The sequence below is a fragment of the Gavia stellata genome, chromosome 3 (assembly GCF_030936135.1).
Source record: "Gavia stellata isolate bGavSte3 chromosome 3, bGavSte3.hap2, whole genome shotgun sequence".
Classification (NCBI taxonomy): Eukaryota; Metazoa; Chordata; class Aves; order Gaviiformes; family Gaviidae; genus Gavia; species Gavia stellata.
In genome coordinates this window covers 54618193-54641900 of record NC_082596.1, presented here as the reverse complement: position 1 = coordinate 54641900, position 23708 = coordinate 54618193, and the positions used below count along the sequence as shown (strand labels likewise).

At 41.2% G+C, this 23708-nt stretch overlaps 1 protein-coding gene across 4 annotated transcripts in view; it reads left to right on the top strand.

The window, feature by feature from the left end:
* Positions 1–23708, top strand: part of DLGAP1 (DLG associated protein 1) — a 145653-nt gene that overhangs the window by 96166 nt on the left and 25779 nt on the right. For all 4 annotated transcript variants that reach the window (XM_059836085.1, XM_059836084.1, XM_059836087.1 and 1 more), the window contains 2 exons: positions 16530–16903; positions 21489–21580. In XM_059836085.1, the coding sequence (XP_059692068.1) occupies positions 16530–16903; positions 21489–21580 (466 nt within the window). The remainder of the gene's footprint in view (positions 1–16529; positions 16904–21488; positions 21581–23708) is intronic.

Here is a 23708-nt window from a genome sequence, read left to right as displayed (position 1 = left end):
CCTCTTCTGCAGACTGAACAACCCCAGTTCTGTCAGCCGCTCCTCATAAGACTTGTGCTCCAGACCCCTCACCAGCTTCGTTGCCCTTCTCTGGACACGCTCCAGCACCTCAATGTCCTTCTTGTAGGGAGGGGCCCAAAACTGAACACAGTATTCGAGGTGCGGCCTCACCATTGCCGAGTACAGGGGCATGATTACCTCCCTACTCCTGCTGGCCACACTATTTCTGATACAGGCCAGGATGCTGTTGGCCCTCTTGGCCACCTGGGCACACTGCTGGCTCATCTTCAGCCGGCTGTCAATCAACACCCCCAGGTCCTTTTCTGCAGGGCAGCTTTCCAGCCACTCATCCCCAAGCCTGTAGCATTTTGTAAGATGCAATTTGGCATCTTGCGAAAGGCAATTTATGGGGCTGTCTGCTTTATGCTGTTGTGTAGGGCAAGGATGCAAATGCATTTGAGCAAAACCAGCTTCCCATCAACAGTGGGCAAGTGGAGCCAGTGAGCCACTGAGGCTGCTTCTGACCTGCATCGCTATATGCAGTATATCAGCTGCCACGTAAAAAAGCCAAGTGTGGTGCATGTGATCTATTACCTATATCCTTGAATGGACAGTAGAGTGGACTCACCCGCCTGCTTTGCCTGCAGTTCTGGCAGCACAAGAGAGCTGTGAATCTGGTAGGCACTACCCATTAGGCTGGGGTTAGGGCTGCTTGGTAGCACTGGAACGGGTGTTACTGGCATACCGATGATCTGAGTATTTCTGAACATACACAGTTAAATGTTCACAGTATAAATAGCCAGCAAATAACAAATATCCTCAAATGCTCATTCTTATTTCAGATTAAAACCTGTTATGTTTTTGTGAATTCCAAAGGGAAATATTTAATCTGTGCAAATTACCTTTTTAACCCGTAACCAACTAATAAAATATTTATGATCTTTATATTCTATTCAATAGCACATCAAAAATGACATGGATATGTGTGTTTCTCCTCTCCAAGGCTGTGCACTAAAATGAACACAAAATGGCTACTTTCCATTATGCTCTAGCCTCCTTAGTGACTAATGCATTCGGTCTACAACAGAAAACAGGTCTGCATCTGCATTCTGCAAACAACAGCTCTCTTCTGAGCAGCCAGACAAAACCCCCAAATCTGCATACCTTCAAATGCTGGGATATAAAAATTAAGGGTTTAATTTTATTTTCTAAGAGAAGCTAACCTGCAAAGAATTTCTGTTCTTTTTACCCTGTGTTAGACACAGATGATTAGTCTGAAAGGTAAAGAGAATTATCTTCAAGTAAATGAAGCTATTCATACTTAGATGAGCTATTCTCCTGCTTTGGCAACCTGTGGAAATGGTAATCTAATCATGCCACAGTACTAGTATCCAATATGCTGAAAGCTTGTAATTCACAGCTCAAGGGGAATGTGGAAGATAGTTGAGAATGCAGTAATTATAGGGTTGGTGCTAGAATGAGCACTGAAATAATGTGTATTATTTTGTTCATAAGCAGATTTTTTTTTTAGCCCATAGCAAGCAGGTTGTGCGAGCAACTGAGCTGCGGGGTTTTTGTCTTTGACACAAAGCCGTAGGACATCTGGTGCTATTAACTATAATTCCCTCCATGTCCCAGTAACACCTTTATACAAATATATGCACATGCATATACACTTACCTTAAAGCTGAAGAAAACTGTTTCCAGAAAAAACATTTCTGAGTATCTCTTCATATGCCATTCTGTGAAGTGAAGAACTGGCAGGGAACTAAGTTGTATTTGGGTTCAAGCCAGTTAATGCTGGGGACACTGACCTCTTAACTCCAATCTATGTTGTCAAATAAACTAGTTTACCTGTAGGAAAGGATCAACTGGGCGGCTTCACCCTCAGCTAGAAGGGCCCATGACACTGGCCAAGCCCTTGAAGCTCTTCTGCTCTCTTCCCGTAGCATTTAATTTTTGAGGTTTTAGCCTTTTTACTGCAAGTTCTATTTGTTTTCATTTAGTTTTGGGGTGTTTTGGAGTATGAGTCAGAATGGTTAGTGTTACAAGATACTTTGGGATTTAACATGTATTGCGTGGAAGCTATGGATAAACCAAATAATCCCTCCCATATGTCATATGCCAAGGAAGCTGAGAATGCCACCCAAAAGGAACATCCTCTAAGAAACCAAAGATACAAATTGAAGCTCAGGAGAAGAGGATGCCTTGAAATTTGTTGCATCATATAAGATGAGAACAAAAGCAAAACTCAAAGGCAGAGTTCAAAATGAACATAGTTTTGTATGTGTATGCATGGGTGGCTATATTTGTGTGTTCAGACAAGCACATGCACATAGGTATTCGCTGTACTTGTGGATTCCTCTTTCTTACTCCCCATACACTTCCAGTGCCTCGCCTACCTGTCACCCTAATGCGTATTATACAATGTAGAGTAAGATTTTCCAAATGCATTTCCAAGAACAATAATGCCCATATTGTTTTTATTAGAAAATTGCATGTGCACAGTAACAATTCATCTAGCCTCTGCCTCATCTGGCAAAGTGCAAAAAAACATTGTGCAGACAGGAACGTGTGTTAATGATGCAACTGATGTTAAAATTGTCACGTAGGAGGGATTTCACACATGGCAGGCTCTGGAAGTTTAGTTCTTGACCAAGTGGCACGCAGCAGTCTGAAGAATGTGAAAAGTAGCCTTTTTAACCCATTTTTTTCTTTTGACAACATCTAATTTATGGGGGAGGGGGAAGTACCATTGGCTCAGTTCTCCTTAGGGAGGCTAATACAATGATCTAGGACATCTTACTTTTAACTTGTAACAGTGGAAGTGAGGAAAACAAAGCTCTAGAACATTTCAGAGCAGCTTAAGACACTTTTAAAACCAAAAGCTCTTTGACTGTAATACTAACTTAAAATACAGTGAAGAGTGTCTTCCATCCTGAAGGACTCTTAACACGCTCAACAGAGCTCGCGTCCATTCTGTTGTTTGAGCATGGCAAGGTTTGACATGATTGTTCTTCTCACTTCTGTCATGACAGGTTTTGCCCTTTTCCCTTTATCATTATAGGGTTGTTGTCATAAATATAGACACTTATTTTCCCTTTTAAGAGTCTAAATTCCACTGCATGTCCTTAAAAATAAACACAAAGAGGTTTCACACAGACATATGTAAAGAACATGAAGGGTATGCTTTTCCAACTTCACAATTTAAACTTTCATATGAAGAAAAATGTTTCTGTATTTTTTTTTTCTTGAATGATGTATAAATATGAGGAAAAAAAAGAAAAAGAAAATCCTCTAGACCAGTCACTTTTTACTGGGATCTATGGGGTTAAAAAGAAATTGCTCACAAGAGGAAACTAGGGAGGAAAAATATGAAACAATCTTGTCCTGTTGAGCTGACACTTTTCTCTTGATAAACAGGTCAAATCAGCAGGTTCCCAATCTCAAAGAAAACTGCTGTGATGGCCTACTTGGCTGTTAATACATAGCACATTCAAGACATGTATAGAAAAGTCAACTGAATGGGATAACAAGGAAAATATGACTCTTCTGCAGTCCTAAGCGCTAAATTCAGGAAAACTGTTAAGAAAATTCCTTTTGATTTTATGAGTAGATTTCACACTGGTGTACATGAATTAAATAGCAGTTTTATACACAAAAGAATGACATTGTGGATGTAATAAGCGGCCTTTGAAATTATTAAAATGTAATTGTTCACACTTTTTTCTATCATTCTGCAGGTAGCGAAGTCAGTGCTCTGAGAAATCTTAGATAGAGGCGAGTTCATGCACACACTTTGTTGCTGGTTTCCCCAAGTCATTCAGCCGAAGCACCTTGAATATTGCCCTTTTTAGTCTTTAAAAGTTGAAGGGAATCAGACCTGCCGGCACTTTGACAGTTTCCAAAGAAAACAAAGGTCATGGGAGGAGACTGCTGGCTCAGTGTGCCACACTCCTCTCTGCAGCAAAGTCTCCCTAACTCTGGAAATTCTCCACAAGTACTGTGGTTATTCCAGAATAAATCTTTGTCTGGATACCCTTAATCCCAAATAAAAAGTGGGGGTGTAGTAATTCAGTTTAAACCACTTCCAGAATGCATAATTACTCCAGAGTAATAGCTCTTCTGGAAAACATCCAACTAGCCTTAAACTGTTCGCTCAGCTGGGTGCAGTGCAGCCGTGGATGATGCTGCTGTGACCTACAGCTACGCACAGTCCGCATATCCTCTTAGATCCCTTATGATAAAAAGTAAATTATATTAATATTGTTGGTAACAAGAGCTGACTGATTTACTCACTGGAACTGATATTAATCTTGAATTTATAATTTTTCCCAGTTCCCAAGTTGTTTGCGAACAGTCCTCATTATTACACATGTGCTTGTTTATCATTTGTTAACAGACAATTTATGAAAAGCAGACCCTGGCCTCTGGATTATTCATCATCTGTCCATTTTAATTATTTGGTTTTTGTGCTGGGTGATTGGCATTTGACAGTGATACTGCTCAGACTCTGTAATTTGATGAGAATAACAAATAATGAATAACCACATGTTCTCAGCAACGTTAACCAGGCAGATAAAGGTGGCTGGTATTAAGACAGACATTCTTCAAACATCCATACAAACAGAAATTGAGGTCATGTAAAGGTTTTCAGGCAAAGCAGGGCCAAACTGAACAGCCTGAGTTGAACCAGGTTGCCTGTTGCTCTGCTGAGCATCCTTGTTCTCGTAGAACATTCACAGCTATTTATATTAGTTAATTTTTTTTTTAACTGACCAGTTTGGACAAGAGGATCCAGACCTGATTCTTCCCCTTTCTTTCACATCCCATATGCCTGTGGGAGCATCTTCAGTCAGAGGTTTGGGTTACCTTCTCATTCACAGTGAGCCAGCAAAGTTTCAGAGGCAGATTTTTATTCCAAAATAAACACCAAGTTTGTAGGAGGAATAGATGTATGCAATAAACGGGTCTTATTAGAGGGATGATGAAAGAAGAGGAAATTTCAGGCTGGGGAAGAAAACGGTAGGGAGAAAACTCAAAAATTGGAGCTTTGGTTAAAAATTTGATCTTTCCTGCATCTCATGCACTCAGAGGTTGGGAGGATTTGCTACGTGCATGTGAAATTGTACAGATTTGTAGGATTCACTTTGCTGGCATTTGAAAAGATTTTGTATTGGCCTTGTGATCTTCAGAAAACATTTCTGTAGTCTAGAGATTCAAAAGGTCTAAACACTTTGAAGTGTCAAAATTCATTTGGGCATGTTTGCTTTCTCTTTTTATGTATTAAATAGATGGCCTGGGTTTACCTTTTAACTTAGCCAGCACAAAACGTCTGGGTTTACCTTTTAACTAAGCCAGTACAAAATGCATCATTCATTTTTTACAATTATGTAAATGTAAGAAACACTAATATTATTTTGCCCTCTAGGGGTTAGTGAAAAGGGAGGTTTATCCCAGGCTGAGACCATGAGCACTAATTCCAAAATCTCAGGCTAAAGGAAATTGTAATTGAAAGATAAATCCTGTGTGTGCTTGGGAGAGAAAAGTTTGCTCACATTGGTTCTTTATTGTGGCAATGCTTCTTTGTCCTTGTGGAAATTATGTAATATAAACCTCTGATTTTTGCCACTGGAATGATATCAGATGAATTCAGCCATCAGGGTTTCAGGATCATGTTGACAAGTTTTAAAATTTCCACCTCTACTAAACTGATGTTTTTTTAAATAAAAAAGAAACAAAACGAAACAAAACAAATTTTAAAAAGCTGTTGGACTACCATTAGACATGCAGCTGATGTCTCCAAGGAAGTTATGGGAGTTTGTGTCTGACATCTCCTACAAACTGTGAATCTGAATTTCTTCAAGGCCTATTTTACGGGCATTTCTTTAATAAATGGAGTAATATGTGGAAAGAAATTAGAATGTCTTTCACTCAAATCATGTTTAAAAGTTACACAAGACTGGTCTGTCCTCTTTCATTTGTGCCAGGGTCACCATCTTTCTTTGTCTAATTGTCTTCTGGGGACTCATGCTGTCCTCTTGCTAGTCTGGATCCCCACAAGAAGTGATTTTTGTGCTCAGATTTATTGAAATGCTCTTATCTGTACACTATGGTGACTGTAAATGAGATGTCAATACTTTTTGTGCTCAGGACACTCAGACTGATCATTAGGAATTTATCCTACCAAGCCAGTATTTTCAGCTGGTTTGTTGCATTATTAACTAGGACACTTGTCATAAAAACAAGCAAATAGATAAAAGGATGAGGTCACTCACAGTGACCTCAAACCCATCACTGAGCAAGGACATAACTCATTAATTTGAATGTAAAATGGAAAGATAGAAATCAGGTTTTGGTGTAAATTTTAATTCCTCTCCACACAGAATACGTATTTCATACACATTCTTCATATGCCTTGTTCACCAAACAATTCTGTTTTTTCTAGGTTTTGAAAAATGTTAATGTCCTCGGGCTTGAGTCAGTTTTGCTATTTTACCTGAAACTAGGCCAAAGATAAGTATAATTTCTTGTGTAATCCCCTTGCCTACATTTCCTCCTCATTTGAGAAGGGATTGGATTTTCCCCCACGGCGCTAGAGGATCTGCTCCGACAGGTGACTTTTAGCAGGTCATCTGATAACCTTATCAGTACCACAGGGGAGGCAGGACTTTTGAGTTGGGTCATAATTCTCTCCCTCAGGTGACAAGTCACTGTTCAGTCCGGAGTATGGATTTAGTCATAGTTTTCCCTCTTCTCTTCCTTCTTCCTGCTAGAAGCTGATCTTGCTTTTGGTTTGGGTTTGGGGTTTTCTTTAGGAAATATGCGAGCATAACTTGCTTTGTTTAGACATTCCTGCTTGGACTAGAACACCCCAAAAGAGATAAGTGTGCTGAAAAATGCAGTACTGGCTGCGTAAAAACAAGTCAGTACTTCCCTGGCTGAACAGATGGTCTTGCTCAATACCCACATGATGCTTTCCTTCCTGAATGCTGGTTTTCTACATTTATATTTATTAGTAATTGTCTGTGAAAATAACATAGTGTGTTGTTATACCTGCATAGCTCTTTTCAGTTATAGTGAACTACATCAAAACAGATAATAAGATTATATAAATCAATTTTTGTGGTGCTTCATGGCAATTTATAGTAGCTAAAAAGCTGTTCATGTTGCTTTTATCAATCACATTTTTCTTTTAGTTTGTATTGGCTTTTATTGTCTTGTCTTTGGCATTTGTGCAGTTTCTTCCCAATATATACCTGATTAAAACACAGCAGCCTTTCATCATTCCTATCATTTGAATATCTTTTAACTCTTAGCCAAACTATTTAATATAATCTTAGGTATCAAGTAGCATAAAGTAAGATTCTCAAAACAAATTGCAAAGTAGACTTTTGAGATGATGTGAAAGCAGTAAAGCCTTGATGCCATTGGGGACCGAACAAAAAAGCTTAAGCATATACTTCCTTTTAAGAGTTTAAAGAGATTTGAGTCCTTTGCTGGATCGGGTGACAAAGTGCTTTCTGCTCTAAGGAATCACAACCTATACTCATCAGCATCATGAGGTAGTTTGCTTAATAGAAGAGGTGGCTACTGTACTGAAAATAGTAAATTCCATCTCATATAGGTTGTATTAAACACATTTGAATAGTCTATGTCAGAGCAATGACTTTCTTGATTGCTTAAAAGCTTCTGAACAGCCTTAGGGTTGAATAACATGCAAAACTGGTGTACCCACATTTCTGTACTTTTTGCGTATACCAGTCCCCTAAGGACTGGAGGAATATAACTGTTCTATATGTATATATATACCTGTCTCATAGCGCAGAACTTCGCCAGTGTGGGTCAGCTTTGAAAAGCTCATGAGTAACAATGCTGCTCACTGTGTTCCATGTTTTATTGTATCTTTTGAAAAATCCCAGATATGAAAGTAACCAAACGATGCAGGCATAAATGAACTCAAACAGAGCAACCCTGAGAACTGATTTTGACTCAGAAAATTAAAGAGGGCTCTTAAACTTCACCATTTGTCATCAGGTCAAATTATACCTATACAATTTTCAGTGGATTCAACTGGATGTAACCGATAACAATGTACAGCTTGTTTGCACACCATGGCAGAAAAGGAAATGAGTTTAAAATCAGTGAACAGTTATTTGGGATAAACTCTTTGAATGAATCACTCTTATTTCCACTGCATTTTCATTTAAGTTAAAAAAAAAAGACCTTATCAGTCATATCCACTTTTAAATGTGTCCACATCAGGGGTGGGTTTTCAGCAATTTAAACTAATTGATTTCTAAGCCAATTTAGATGCATCACTAATCAAATTCTGTGAGACCAGCATGATGCCAATGACACAGAATTCTGCTTACCCTACCTTAAGTTTGTTAAGTATTAAGAAAACCACTGGGAGTAAAAACCAGTAGAAGCTTGTTTTCTTGCTAACATCAGCAGCAAACAAAGAAGGTACATTCCAGATTGAGGAAAAGGGAACAACTTTTACAGTCATTTCTTTCTTATACGGGAATCACACTTTGAAGCGTCAATACCTCAGCCAAATATTGCCTTTTGAAAGTTAGTTGCAGTAAAGAGCTTAAAAAGAAAATCCTTGCAGTATTGTTGAAAACAGTGATGTCCAACTACATTAATATCTAGCTAGCTTAAATGCTACATGATCAGATTACTCAGAGATAATTGGCTTGCTTAAGTCTCCTCTAGGTTCACAGGTTAGTATCTGGGATTCACAGATTTAGAAGAGAAGAATCCTAATTATTCTCTAGTCCAACCTCCTACATGACAAAAGCTGTGCAATTTCAACCTGCAATTTCTCCATCAAATTCATGACAAGCTCATCCTAAAATGACTGACTGCTAAACTTGCTTTATCATCAGTCATCTCCATTGCCACCATGGAAGGATGAGAGATTGGCAGCAGAGGCTCAGGAAGGACAAAATGCAGTGCTTCTTAATGAACTGTGAAGGAGGGCACAATCCACAGCACTTGCTTCACGAGTAACGTGTGGGCTTGGTTCTGACCACGAATCTCTCCTGATATATATCAGGTTTGACAGGATTCAAGTCACCTATGCGTTGGCTGCTCAGATATTAAATACTCCATTTGTAACTGAGGGGAAACCATATACACAGGAGTATGTTAGTACATCCAGAACCACTAGTTACAAACTTACATGATAATTTTGAGAAATAGCACCTACAGTAATATGCCCAAACAGAGTGGCAAGTGTGGGCTGCACTTTGGCATGCTCACTGCACAACTATATGTTGAAAGAGCTACTGGTATAGTCTGGAAATTAGGTGCTGTATTCACAGTTCAGGTCAGGTTTGCAAGAATCCAGATCCAATTTAGAAATGTAAATAACAGACAGGTTTTCAAGTGATTAGCCCCGAGAACTTGCAATGTGCACTTGCAGCTCAAGTCTTTACATTCAACCATTCCTCAGTAGTAAAAAAAAAAATGTGATTAGTTTTTCAGAGTATGCTTCAATTTAAAACTTTTTAAATGCATCTTCCTAGCTAAGGTAGCTGGATACTTACAGAAAGTTCAACCCCACGTGTTTCTGAAAATCCAGGCTTTGGTTCTTGCACTGTGGTTTTTACTTAAATAGCTGCTTACATATATGTGTCTGTATTTGGTTAGTACAACTCCACATTAAAAAAAAATTGCCCATTTTGTTTTATTAACAGTATTGCCAGAGGGAAAAAGATGCAAATTCTGGAATTTGAGAGTGCTGCATTAACACATAACAAAGTGTTATATCAAAGTGCCAGCGAAGTTGCTTCCTGGAAAATATATGGGAAAAGGATCTGATTTCATCAAGCTGCGCATTATTAGATTTATTTACTGTTACACATTCTTGGTCTAAGTGGGATAAACTACCATATTTCACAAGGTTTCCTCTGTTTTCTATAAATGCCTTTTATAAGATGAATGTATTGATATTCAGAAAGCTTATGAATTTCTTACCATGGTGATTTTATGACATGTAAGTTCTGAAACATAAAATATTTTTAAGTATCCTTTTCTTAATCTAAAATTCTAATGTTTCTTGTTTTCCATGACTGCTCTGAAAGGGGGAAGCACGAAGAATTTGGTGAAGTACTTTAGTGCAGAAAGCATTTGAATGGTTTGCTAGACTTAGTTTAAGCTATAGATCAGTGTTTCCCTGATTTTCTCAGAAAAAAAATGCTGTACAGATGAAAAGAGATGGTAAATAATTCATATGGTAACTAAAAAAGACCATGCTGCTGTATTGGTTTTCTTTTTTCTTTTCATTCTTCTTCAACATGCTTCATTGAATATAGGCGTTGATGTTCTGTATCAGACACCTTCTACCATGACTGTTTTAAAGCAGTTTGAATTTTCAAAGCTCTCGGAGAGCATCTGTCTGGAACAGACTCACATCATCATCCCTGCAGATCTTGGTGGTGTTTTTCCAGATGCTTTGTTGGTAGCCAGAGTTTAAGGACAAGGCCAAAATAGTTTCACTTCTGTCTTCCTTCTCAGCCAGACTGAATTTCAGTTTGAGCAGCTATTCATATGTCATCCATGGGTATATAACTTCACCACTTCACATGGGCCAATGGCCAGGATGGAATACGTCTGTGAAGCACCATCTCCACAGGTACAGTGCAGTTTGATCTCCTGGAGACAGCTGCTGGCGAGGGAATGGCAGAAGCAAATGCTACTGCTGTCCCCTCCAACTGCTCACGCCAGGCAAAAAGGCAAGGCAGTTCATATGCATTAACTGAAATTAAATCTAGGGTTTGCACGTGGTCATATGCTTACCTATTTTATCTCTGTCTTCAGAAAAGATAAAGCCAAATCCTAATTGCTTGACACCAGTGAAGATCACAGTTTTTAGAAGTAAAGTATTATAAGCCATCCTAGCAACGATCCACTTTGGGTAACAGTTTTCAGTTTATGTGAAATCTTTTTTCCAGAGTTTCAGTTGTTTATATACTTCTTAGCTTTGAGGCCAAATGAGTTGAACTGCTTAAGTTGTGTGCTGTTAACGTACTGGTAATTTTTACGTGTGGAGAAATTTGGCTATGGTTATATAGTACAAGGAATGCAGTGGGTCTCATAGGAAGCCTACATGCACTGAGTTTTGTCTGGGCATCCATAATTTGTGGTGATATCTTAGTGATAAACTGCATTTAGCAGACACTTTTGGCTGTCTTACCTGTTCTCTGTACAATAATTCAACTTCTCTGGGATAGCAGTTAAACTTCTGACTGGCATCAGCAGCTTCCAGCAGCAGACATTAAAAGAAAAAAAAAAATCTGCTGGAGAATTATTCACCTGTCATCCACTGACTGCACGTGCAGATTTTCTAACTCAATCCATTTGAGATGCAGGATGAGCCATATTTAGTCTCACACCTCTCTTAGGTTTCAGGAGGTCCTTTACTGCACCCAGCTAGGAAGCTGGAGACACCCTACTTGAGAACGAAAATGTCCAGATTTATGAAAAGATCACCAGCACCGGCTTTTAGACCTCAGAGTACACGGGATATTAAATCTTAACACTGTGGAGCTATTGTGTGCCGTAAGGATAGTTTAGATACTTTGTATAGATTTCTGCAGGCTTTTCTGCATCCGTTATGCCTGTTTCCAAGTCCAGTGTAGTTTAGGCTTTTGTCAGATAAGATATCTGGTTTTGCAGTGGTGGTGGGGTACGGAAAAAACGTGGCCTTGGCAGAACCATGAAGATGGAACGGTACAGAGATTTCAGTAGTTCTCATTTGGGATAATGACTTCCATAACTCACTCTGGTATTATTCCCTCGGGCAGTTTAGAATTTCTTATGAAAATCTTTATTTCAGTTTTTTAATAGTAAATCTCTGCATCCTCAGAAGCCATCTGCTATATGAAAATAGTTTTTTATTAAGAAAATGCATGCTCTGTTTTCATAGCAATTTTCTGCATGTAAAAATAACAGTACAAGAGCCGAAACCCCATTTCCAAGCATTCCCCCCCAAATCTCAACAAAGCAAGGAAATAAGTGCATAGTAAAGAGAATAACAGCTCTGTTTGAGTCTAACAAGCCAAATGAAGCACTGCACCTCTGTGTGGGGAGCTCGGGGGCTGCAGTTGTGAGGCTCAGGGCTGCTTGTTTTGTGTTGCAGTTGTGTGAGGTGCAAGGGCACTGCTGTTAACACACCTGTTTAACAGCCAGTAAATCAGAAGACTGAGATCCATCTGTGCGGGGTGGAAGAACTCCTGCCTTGTACCTTAATACTTAGTTGTGCACAAGTTGTGTCCTTTGCTGCTCCTTTGAAACTGTGGAATTAGTCCTTTTTCTCAAGAGAAGCACAATTGTTTTAATTAACTTTAAATTTGCACTTTTATTTATTCCTGTATTTGTTAACCAAGCTTATATGAGACTGCCAAATTAGAAAGATACTGCTTACATATCTCATGACTTGAACTGTTCAAAGCACTGCATGAATTTGATCTCTTCACAAATATTAATTTGCCTTGGGGTTCTCCTGAGCACCCGTTTACTGAGCTAAAAATCTGTGTTTGCATGCTGATGTTTGCTCCCGAGGGCTCATCTCCCTAGTGAGCATGTTTAAACAACTGAAGTGCTCTTACAATGAAACATTCAAATTCAAGCCTTTATTATTATGCAATCTGGGATTATTTTTTTTATCATTAGACTTCCTTCTGAACTGGGTGGTTGACACTCCCTGTTCCAAATTCCTGTCCCATGAGCTAGTTGTTTGGAAATACTGGCTAGGAGGGCAAACATCAGGACTTCTTTTTTTTAATCTGGAGAAAGTGCTTTTTCACTAGGTATTTGGGATTAAACTATAACCTGAAGGCAGGCCACAAAAACAGGATAAAGATCAAAACAAAAATGAGAGCATTGCTTAGTGGATTGATGCAGCTGGAAATGGTGGGCCTGATTCAAGGTGCTTTGGGAGTCAGAGGGTTCTGGCACACGACTTAACTAGCTTCTGGATTAAACGTTGCATATGCCCTAGGAGATGAATGTATACCTGCTCCAGCAGCATGTGTGCTCTGGAAAATAATATGAAAAGCTGCTCTGTGTTGTGACAAATGAGGCGTTCATATACATGTTTGCTATTCAGAAAATGATATTTCTGATTAACTCCATGTTTAAAAAATTTTAATGAAAAATGAGACTACTTTGACTTGACCCTCCAGTCAGATCAGTTTCCGTACAGAACTTTTTGCTCCTTGATCCATGTCCAAGAACATATTTATGGGGGAATTTATACAGCCCTTTAAATTCACTTCCTGATGTGAATTAAACTAACTTTCATGTGCAAAACCCTTTGAAAGTCCCCTGTGTGTGAAGTGAGGATTTCTCCATCTTTTTCACACATCCCATGATCCTGTAATCTTCTCCCTCAGAGTCCTTCTGCTGGGCAGCCTATCTCTGCTGCGGGAGAGCTGGATGGATGAGCTTCCCCTTTGCCCGCGGGGACAGAAAACAACGTGATGTGCTCTTCCCGCACCGACTGAATGCTCAGACTCTCTTGGCTGCACAAGGAGAGTGCCAGGGTTTTGTCATTTTTCGCGAGGAGTACTCGTTTTGTTTTTCAAGCAGCTTAGCTTTTAAAATACCGTAGCCACTTGAAAAGCCGGCAGATCCTTCAGGTTGCCATGTCACAAGTTGCCAGGTTCTTGAAAGTGCCTGGAGAGCAACTGATGCACCGAATTCTGTTGTGCTTCAGCCGTTTGGAGGGCTCAGCCAGCTACGACATTCAGAGCGCAGCTGCCTCCGACGGCGGCGGCAGCCCGAGCATTGTTTTGTTGTCGTTTCTGCAGAGGAGCGGCGGGAGCTTACATCATTTCCAGTAATGAAGTGCCTGGGGTTCTTTTATGACTTGCACACACCGCTTCTCTGGAGCTGTACAGTACGTGCTGCGTGACTCCAGGAAACTGAGGATTTGTTTTGACTTGCTAAAAGAACATTTGCTTTTTCTCTTTACAATTTCACCGTATGACTTGTCAATTCTCTCCCCCTCTTAAGAATAACTTCAGATTTAATTAGCTGAGTGCAAACATCTTTCATTGCAGTGTGGATTAGACTCCTCATTGAGTACATTTACCAACAGAATGAAAGACATCTTAATCAGGCATTTCTGTATTTGTACTGCTGTGTCCAGAGTGCCCAGTAGCTGTCGATAGACACTTGCTGTTGACTGTCTTTCCAGGGCGGGATGACCAGTGATGTGGGGACCAGTCTTGTTAAGGCTTGCTTTTTATTTTTGAAGCTCTGTCTCCTACCTAAGAGCACTTTTCAAGTGTGTTTCCTTATCATTTCCCTACCTGCTATGTAGGAAAAATGATACTTAACATGCCTTGCTGGGATGTCCTGAAGGTGTTGGCACCTCCCCAGGAGTTCCACAATGACCCTGCCTAGCGTATTTTAAATGGGGCAATTTATACTAACCTGAATTGCAAAGTAGCATTGCACACAAACCTTTATTAGAGAAGTTTGGCATTGGCTTCCCAAAGCGTTACCTGGATATGCGCGTGTGTATGTGCTTTGAATTCTTCAGTGGTGAATTTCAGTTTGCATTTCCACCACCCAGAGAACATTCTCCAGACCACAAACAAGCTATCCCATTTCTGGGATATCGTCTCCCAAGCAGCAGCCTCCACAGTTCTCCGTAAGTCCTGGACTAAATGTTTGTACTGCAGCAACAACAGCTGACTTACCTGAATATGTACAGTTGCAACAAGTGCTTTTTGGCAGCATCAAAACCAGTAAAGAATGACACAAAATTCACAATCCCCTTTGTAAACTTGTCATCTTTTCTGTTAGTTCCAGATATTGGTCTTGTCATAAGGACTATAAAAACCACCTTTAACCGCTATCAACTATTCACTTTCCCCGAGTTAAAATTTGACAAGTTCATTTTTAGCCACCTTTTCTCTCAAAGATGCTGCGGTTTCTGTTTGATTCTTCAGAAGTGAATCATAGTTTCAAAACCCTCGCTACCTTAGTGAAAACTCTTTTTCCATTAGCATTCAACGTGTTTAACATGGGTTCAGACATGTTATCAGAAACTTATACTAGAGTCCTTAAAAAAAAATCCCGTGTGATTTCATGCCCTGGAAACACCTTTTACGCTATAACTATTCCTACAGCTATCGGGAGATATGAGGCATATGGATCTGAGCTAGTCAAATTAATACCATAATGGCTTCTGGCTCGACAAGCACATACAGTGCAAACAGAGAGCAGAACAGCTGTAGTAGAGTTACCTTTTATGTGGGTGGCATAGACGTCTGCCAATTAAAATGATCTGATGAATCATTTCTTGCCATATGATTACTGTTAATAAGAATTTATGTTAACATGTTTGTGTCTGAACTTTGCGCAGGTTCATGCCTGCATTTATTTTCTTAAAAAATGGAGCATATCATGATTGTTTTTTGTTCTTAATGGACTTTCTTTCCTCATTTGAAAGCATTCCAGGACTTCAGTAATGCAGAGCTGCCAGCTATCCCTTAAAGGAAGATGGTTTTATTTCCATGTAGTGCTTTCTGCATGTAATTCTGTAAACACAGGCCAATAGTTTTTAACCTGGAAACCTCAAGCTCATCTTCTAAGTACATATAGAAGCACCTACAAAGAGAGCATGGCCTTCAAAAAACAAAAAGAGGAGTCCTCATAAACTTTCATTAAAGCCTCTGTTGTTGCAAACATTTATACTTATACTTCCCTTTAAGTAGTGCCACTGACTGACAGATTTTAGCCATTGACTTCATTACGCTAACTCCCTGTGTGTAAAATAAAGCATTTTTTTCCCAGAACTGATATGTTATATTTATGATGAGAAATTTAGGCATGGCAAAATGTTGTTTTAAATATGTCCTCAGCAGCTTACAAAGCATTTGAAAGTATTCGAGAAGTGGGTGCAACAAGTGAGAGGATTTATAGTAAGAAATACACAAGTCCAAGCATCGTGAGTGTTAACAGACTTCGACCTGGGACGGTTTGGGGATCTCACTCTGATCAGAAAAATGTGGTTTAAAATTCTACATAAGCTTGGTAAATACAGTAGGACAGGATAGAGAGACAGAAAACAATTGCAATAAAACTGCATGAAGTACAGTTTAGCTAGCATAAGTGGCTGGAGACTCATCATCCATGTGAATCTTGTTTGGAAGCCATGAGCAGAACAAATATTTTGGTGGAAGGACTTGGTCCCACGGGACTTAGAACGGTGAGAAGAAAATATACTGGAGAAAGCAATCCTAAAAAGACTGGGGAGGAACTCGGCAAATAGATAATTTTTTTTCCCTCTACTGGCAATTCTGCCACTCACATCAGTAGGAACAGAGGGCACTGATAAGTGAAGTACTTCCATGGCACTTACACTGGAGCTTTTTGGGGCTCTTTGGCTAACAGCATCCTCCTTACACCTGCTCTGTCCATGCTCAATGATGCTTTGAGAACGTATTTGCATCCATTTTCCCTGCAGCATCAATAAATCAAGAACTCTCATGTGTTTTTTCCAGTGTCATCCTGCATTACCACCTACAAGAAGACACCGCCTCCAGTCCCACCAAGAACTACCACCAAACCATTTATTTCCATCACAGCCCAGAGCAGCACAGAGTCTGCCCAAGATGCATATATGGATGGGCATGGACAGAGGGGAGATATCATCAGTCAGTCTGGACTTAGCAATTCCACAGAGAGCTTAGACAGTATGAAGGCACTAACAGCTGCTATTGAAGCTGCCAATGCGCAGATCCATGGCCCTGCAAGTCAACATGTAGGGAACAATACTGCCACCGTCACCACCACCACAACCATTGCCACCGTTGCAGTAGAAGATAGAAAGAAGGACCACTTCAAGAAAAACAGATGCTTATCTATTGGAATACAGGTATGGTACGGGATGTGAATTATATGCCTGCCATTGTTTTGGATTTCTGCATTTGTTTTACTGCTCATAATGCTATGTTTCATGTATTTTTCTTCTTTTCCTGACAGGTACCTATGTAGAAATTGCAGCAGCGTAATCATTCCGCATGGTACTAATGATATTTTAGTAATTTATCGTAAAACATCAGATGCAAGGATTTGTTTAAGTCTCCTTGCTGCTTGTTATTCAGCTCTGTTAAATTACACACATGAGCACTAATCTATGAATCATAACACAGCGGGGGTCAGAAAGGCATGAATTAAATCATTGAAAGGGAATGTGTAAAACAATGATTTACATTACACTATCACCCAAAAAATATTTTCGTCAAGCCTTGCTGAATTAATTGTCACTGCTTATTCATGCATTTCATAATGACTGGTAGCCACTTGAATGAGGCAGCATTGTTCCTATCTCAGCCTCAAGAGCAGAGGATAAGTTCCTTCTGATTTGCCCTTGTAAAAGAAAATTACATTTTGTTACCTCTAGTGGAATGAAACAAGAAAACTAAGCCTGCCAAAGTTCACTCCTATTTACAGAAAGGAGAAAAGCAAATAAACTAGACCAATTTATACTGCTTTCTTAATTAATCTTTCCCATACCCCCCAAAAGAATGTGCATAGGACTCCAAGTAACCGCTTGCAGGATTAGCTTTTGCAAAAAAGTACTTGAATTTACAATCAACTGAGAATCAACACAGGTTTTGACGGGAGATGAATTCCAAGCAAACAGAATAGCAATCCACAGCTTATCAACCTTCACAAGAAGACATGATTTTTTTTTTTCTTGCAGATGGAGGTTGTAAGCACAGCACTATGTGCCTGGACAGGCTTATCTGATTAGCAAAGCCTAAGAATTTACCGTGAAATCTCTGCATCAGCCTGATGAGATGAGAGGCACTGTGTAGAAGTATGCCATCCCAGGGGCAGCTCCTGGAGAAGCTGTGACTTTTCTCTTACTTCTTCTTGGAAGGGCAATAATTACTATTGCCCGTAGGTTCAGTTTACTGCCTTTGTTGTAACCTTTTTCTGCTTCACAGCCATTTGTTTTGGATATATTCTGAAAGAAGGGCCGATGTTCAGTGTTAAACACAGGAGCAAGATCCAGGTGGGACAGAGATAGAGGAAAGCCCTTCTGTTACTTATTCCCATACCCAGCCAAGCCTAAGGTGCCATTTTATTGTTGTAATCCCTCAATTCACTGAGCAAAGCAACAAAGACTCCTTAGCAGGCAAACACCCTGCAAAGTAATGGGTAGGAAGAAAAAATTTCCATGTTTGCAGAAGCTAAAACAAACAATAATAAAGTGAATCGTGTCTCTTGACACACCGTCTCCCTGCTGTCTCTTCTTAAGGTGGTGTTACTGCAAGTAACAAATACTGCTCTTGAGAGCTATAGGGGCCTCAGTTTCCTGAGATCTGAAGAAACCAGAGCCTCAAATGCTGTTCAAGTCTTTGAAAAATCTCTAAAAAAAAATTTTGAGATTTATAGGTGAGGGGTCTGGAGCACAAGTCTTATGAGGAGCGGCTGAGGGAACTGGGGTTGTTCAGTCTGCAGAAGAGGAGGGGCTGAGGAGAGACCTTATCGCTCTTTACAATTACCTGAAAGGGGGTTGCAGAGAGGTGGGTGTTGATTTCTTCTCCCAAGTGACTAGAGACAGGATAAGAGGAAATGGCCTCAAGTTGCGCCAAGGGAGGTTCAGGCTGGATATTAGGAAAAATGTCTTTACTGAGAGAGTGGTGAGACACTGGAATAAACTGCCCAGGGAAGTGGTGGAATCACCATGACTGGAGGTGTTCAAGGAATGTGTGAACGTGGCACTGCAGGACATGGTTTAGTGGGCATGGTGGCGTTGGGTTGATGGTTGGACTTGATGATCTTACAGGTCTTTTTCAACCTTAGTGATTCTGTGATTCTGTGATATGTGAAAGCTGCCTGGGGATGGTACATGAGGAACTGCCAGGGTAGTTTTTGTGTACAAACCAATGGAGATGCATAAAGAAGGTATTACATGAAGCAAAACCTTCAGCAGTGATACAGTCTTACAGGATTCCTGCCCATGCACCATGCCACCCTCCCAGCTGTGCCCATCAATGAGATTTTTAGAGTCAAATAGGCTTCACAAATAAAGAAAACTACTTTGTCAGTCCGCTGTCTGGCCCATTTTGCAGCATCATTGCACAAGCAGTCATGCTGGTACAGCTGAAGGGGTAGTGTGGGAGTGGAAATACCATAAGATTGCTGTTGCTGCCAGAAATTACTTCTCTTAGAGACAACTGCCCTAAAATAGGTAGGTAGGTTGTCAGCCCTCTGACTGGCAGTATGAAGTCAGTCCCTCTCCATTGGCTGTAAAGGGAGACTAGTTTAGGCTTAGACTGAACTCAGACCAAGTATACACCTTATTTATAGTCTGGCCCATCTCTGTAAAGCAGGGCAAGCTGCTTTAGCCAGAGGCATATTCTTGGTTTGCTTCCTCCTCTAATAAATAAACCTAATGTGCACTTGTGATGAACCTCTGTGCATGTCCTCCACACCCCTCAGTCACTCTTAGGACCCCACAGCCTTTGCTGTAAATATGTTTAGCAAACAAGTAAAGTAAAGCAAAGCAAAGAAAAACCCTTCCATCAAAAGGTTGCTTCTCTGTCAGTTATGAGATTTATGGTGTAGTTATCTCCCCAAAAGCCTCAGTATCGGGTAAGTACCCCACTTCACTGAACAGCTCTGTAACTCCCATCTCTCCTTGAGCACTTTTCCTGCATATGCTGTTAAATTAATATCTTTATCGATGATCTGGATGAGGGAATCGAGTGCACCCTCAGCAAGTTCGCAGATGACACCAAGTTGGGCGGGAGTGTTGATCTGCTCGAGGGTAGGAAGGCTCTGCAGAGGGATCTGGACAGTCTGGATCGATGGGCCCAGGCCAATTGTATGAAGTTCAACAAGGCCAAGTGCCGGGTCCTGCACTTTGGCCACAACAATCCCATGCAACGCTACAGGCTTGGGGACGAGTGGCTGGAAAGATCCCCCGCAGAAAAGGACCTGGGGGTGTTGATTGACAGCCAGCTGAAGATGAGCCAGCAGTGTGCCCAGGTGGCCAAGAAGGCCAACAGCATCCTGGCCTGTATCAGAAATAGTGTGGCCAGCAGGAGTAGGGAGGTGATCGTGCCCGTGTACTCGGCGCTGGTGAGGCCGCACCTCGGATACTGTGTTCAGTTTTGGGCCCCTCCCTACAAGAAGGATATTGAGGTGCTGGAGCGTGTCCAGAGAAGGGCGATGAAGCCGGTGAAGGGTCTGGAGCACAAGTCTTATGAGGATCGGCTGACAGAACTGGGGTTGTTCAGTCTGCAGAAGAGGAGGCTGAGGGGAGACCTCATCATTCTCTACAATTACCTGAAAGGGGGTTGCAGAGAGGTGGGTGTTGGTCTCTTCTCCCAAGTGACAAGTGATAGGACAAGAGGAAATGGCCTCAAGTTGCACCAGGGGAGGTTCAGGCTGGATATTAGGAAAAATGCCTTCACTGAGAGAGTGGTCAAACACTGGAATAAGCTGCCCAGGGAAGTGGTGGAGTCTCACCATGACTGGAGGTGTTCAAGGAACGTGTGGACATGGCATTGTGGAACATGGTTTAATGGGCATGGTGGTGGGTTTTTTGGTTGATGGTTGGACTTGATGATCTTACAGGTCTTTTCCAACCTTAGTGATTCTGTGATTCTGTGATTCTGAAATTGACTCTCAACAGCAAGCTTATTTACCGGTAGAACAGATGCTAACTACAGCTGGAGATTTTGTACACCCAGGGTCAGAGTGGATCCACAGGTTGCTTTGTAATGCTGCTGTGGTCCAAAAATTCTGTGTGCCAGGAATTTTTTTTCTTGTATGACTAACAATGTCATATATAGCATTAGGAATTTACAGCTACACTGATTGGACACAGAAGTTTGTGATTTTGCTCAAAGACACATCCGTGGTTAAATTTTACTTTATACTATTGGTATAAATCTCTTCACAGTGATGGAGAGGTGGTATAAAATTCCTGCCTGTGTTCCTAGGGACCACCTGTTTGCATGATGAAGCAGTAAAGAAAATGCATTCCAAGAGTTGCATCTGCTTTCTTTAAATCTTATCTGTACGGTGCTCTGATTCAGGGCACTAACATTTAAACAAAATAAACACATGATTTTGACATGAGTTCACATATGCATGTACATACAGACTAACAGGTAAAATTAAACAAATGGTGGAGTGCAGCAAGTGGAGTTACAGCTTCTCAGAAATTTGCTCTGGCAAATGTGAGCATCCAGACTCAATAAAATACTGGATAAACTCCATCTGCATTTTGCAGGCTGAATGTTGCCTTACCAGAAATGCTTTATAGATTAACAAGAATGATGAATATTCACTAATAACATCAGAAATGGGCATACCACAGCTAAACTATCTGACTAGATATAGGTACTTATCATATAAGCTCTATGTGCAGAAATTGTAAGTAGCTGGGTGATATCTCTGCTAAGATACATTCTAATTAGCTGGTTAATTTTTTTAAGGTTGATGGTGCTGAAGAATCTACCAAATCAGGTGAAAATAAAGCAACCAGTAAGTTCCAGTCCATAGGAGTTCAAGTAGAAGAGGAGAAGTGGTGAGTAAAAGTTAATACTGTTTTTCTAAAGTAAATAATTATGCCACAACTAATTTTTAAGAGCCCTAGTTCCTGCACACATGACCATATAAACCTGCTTCCTGGATGATTTGTTACATCACCCAGCTGAAAAGCCGAGCCTTATAAATGCTGTAGCTCTTATTTCTCAGAGGGGATTTTTCAGGACCAGTGGGAGAACTGGAAGAAAGTGGCACATATTTTGAGGGTCAATATACTTCTAATAAGCTCTTTTTCCCCAGAAAAGCTACCTAAACAGCAGAAGGTGATGCCGCTGGCGTATTAGTCTCAGGATGGCTGCAGCAGCATAGAGTTGATGGGGAAGTTTACCTTGTTTTTCAGCAGACTAATTTCAGCCATGTGGAGCAGTGGAGTGGCAGAGCCAAACTGATTGCTTTTGCTCAGGTATCTCACCCAGACATCTCTGCATTGCAACTGCTCCCTTGCAAAAAACTGTTGAGATTAAAAAGCAAGCCTGTAAAACTCGATTCTCTCTCCAATCTGCAGTGTAACCTGAATTAGTAAACAAATATGCTCCAATAAAAATGAAAAAAAAAATCTAGAATAGTTGATGTCTTCAAGGGTTATGTTTCTTTTGGATGACAAATTGCAGTTACGTTGCAGGACAGCATAACTGTGCATGCCACTTTCCAGACACATAACGTTTCTGAGTGCTTGACCACATCTGCAAACCCTAATTCCTGCCCCAAGCTGGACTCAGTGGCTGAAGAGAAGCCAGACTCTTCCCCTTGCCTCTGAGCATCATGGCTTAGACAGGTGCACTCTTTGTTGACAGCCGAGCCTAGAGAGTGGTGATGAATGGAGCGAAATCTAGTTGACAGCCGGTCTCAAGCAGAGTCCCCCAGGGCTCAGTTTTGGGGCAGGTCTTGTTTAATATATTTATCGATGATCTGGACGAGGGGATTGAGTGCTCCCTCAGTAAGTTTACAGAGGACACCAAGTTGGGCGGGAGTGTTGATCTGCTCGAGGGTAGGAAGGCTCTGCAGAGGGATCTGGACAGGCTGGATCGATGGGCCGAGACCAATTGTATGAGGTTCAACAAGGCCAAGTGCCGGGTCCTGCACTTTGACCACAACAACCCCATGCAACGCTACAGGCTTGGGGATGAGTGGCTGGAAAGCTGCCTGGCAGAAAAGGACCTGGGGGTGTTGCTTGACAGCCGGCTGAAGATGAGCCAGCAGTGTGCCCAGGTGGCCAAGAGGGCCAACAGCATCCTGGCCTGTATCAGAAATAGTGTGGCCAGCAGGAGCAGGGAAGTAATCGTGCCCCTGTACTCGGCTCTGGTGAGGCCGCACCTCGAATACTGTGTTCAGTTTTGGGCCCCTCACTACAAGAAGGATATTGAGGTGCTGGAGCATGTCCGGAGAAGGGCGATGAAGCCGGTGAGGGGTCTGGAGCACAAGCCTTATGAGGATCGGCTGAGGGAACTGGGGTTGTTCAGTCTGCAGAAGAGGAGGCTGAGGGGAGACCTTATCGCTCTCTACAATTACCTGAAAGGGGGTTGCAGAGAGGTGGGTGTTGGTCTCTTCTCCCAAGTGACTAGCGACAGGACAAGAGGAAATGGCCTCAAGTTGCACCAGGGGAGGTTCAGGCTGGATATTAGGAAAAATGCCTTTACTGAGAGAGTGGTCAAACACTGGAACAGGCTGCCCAGGGAAGTGGTGGAGTCTCACCATGACTGGAGGTGTTCAAGGAACCTGTGGACGTGGCATTGTGGAACATGGTTTAGTGGGCATGGTGGTGTTAGTTGATGGTTGGACTTGATGATCTTACAGGTCTTTTCCAACCTCAGTGATTCTGCGATTCTGTGAGTGTGCAGGCCCACCCATCGCTGCTGCAGCTGAAAGCATCCACACAAGGATTTGTTCATTTTTCACCAGCTGTTTGGGCACAGCGTAACTTTTGGAGCCTGGAGCCATTTTGTTGACAACTCACTGTACCGTAGCGTAGGAGAAGCCTTGAGTCAGTATCCCTTGTCAGTGAGGAAAGAGTTGCCCTTGCAATCTCTCCAGAGAAATTCTGGGTGCAGCAAATCTGAGCTGACAAAATTAGGACCCTCTGCCTTTCTCTGGCCTGCCAGCTGCAGTCG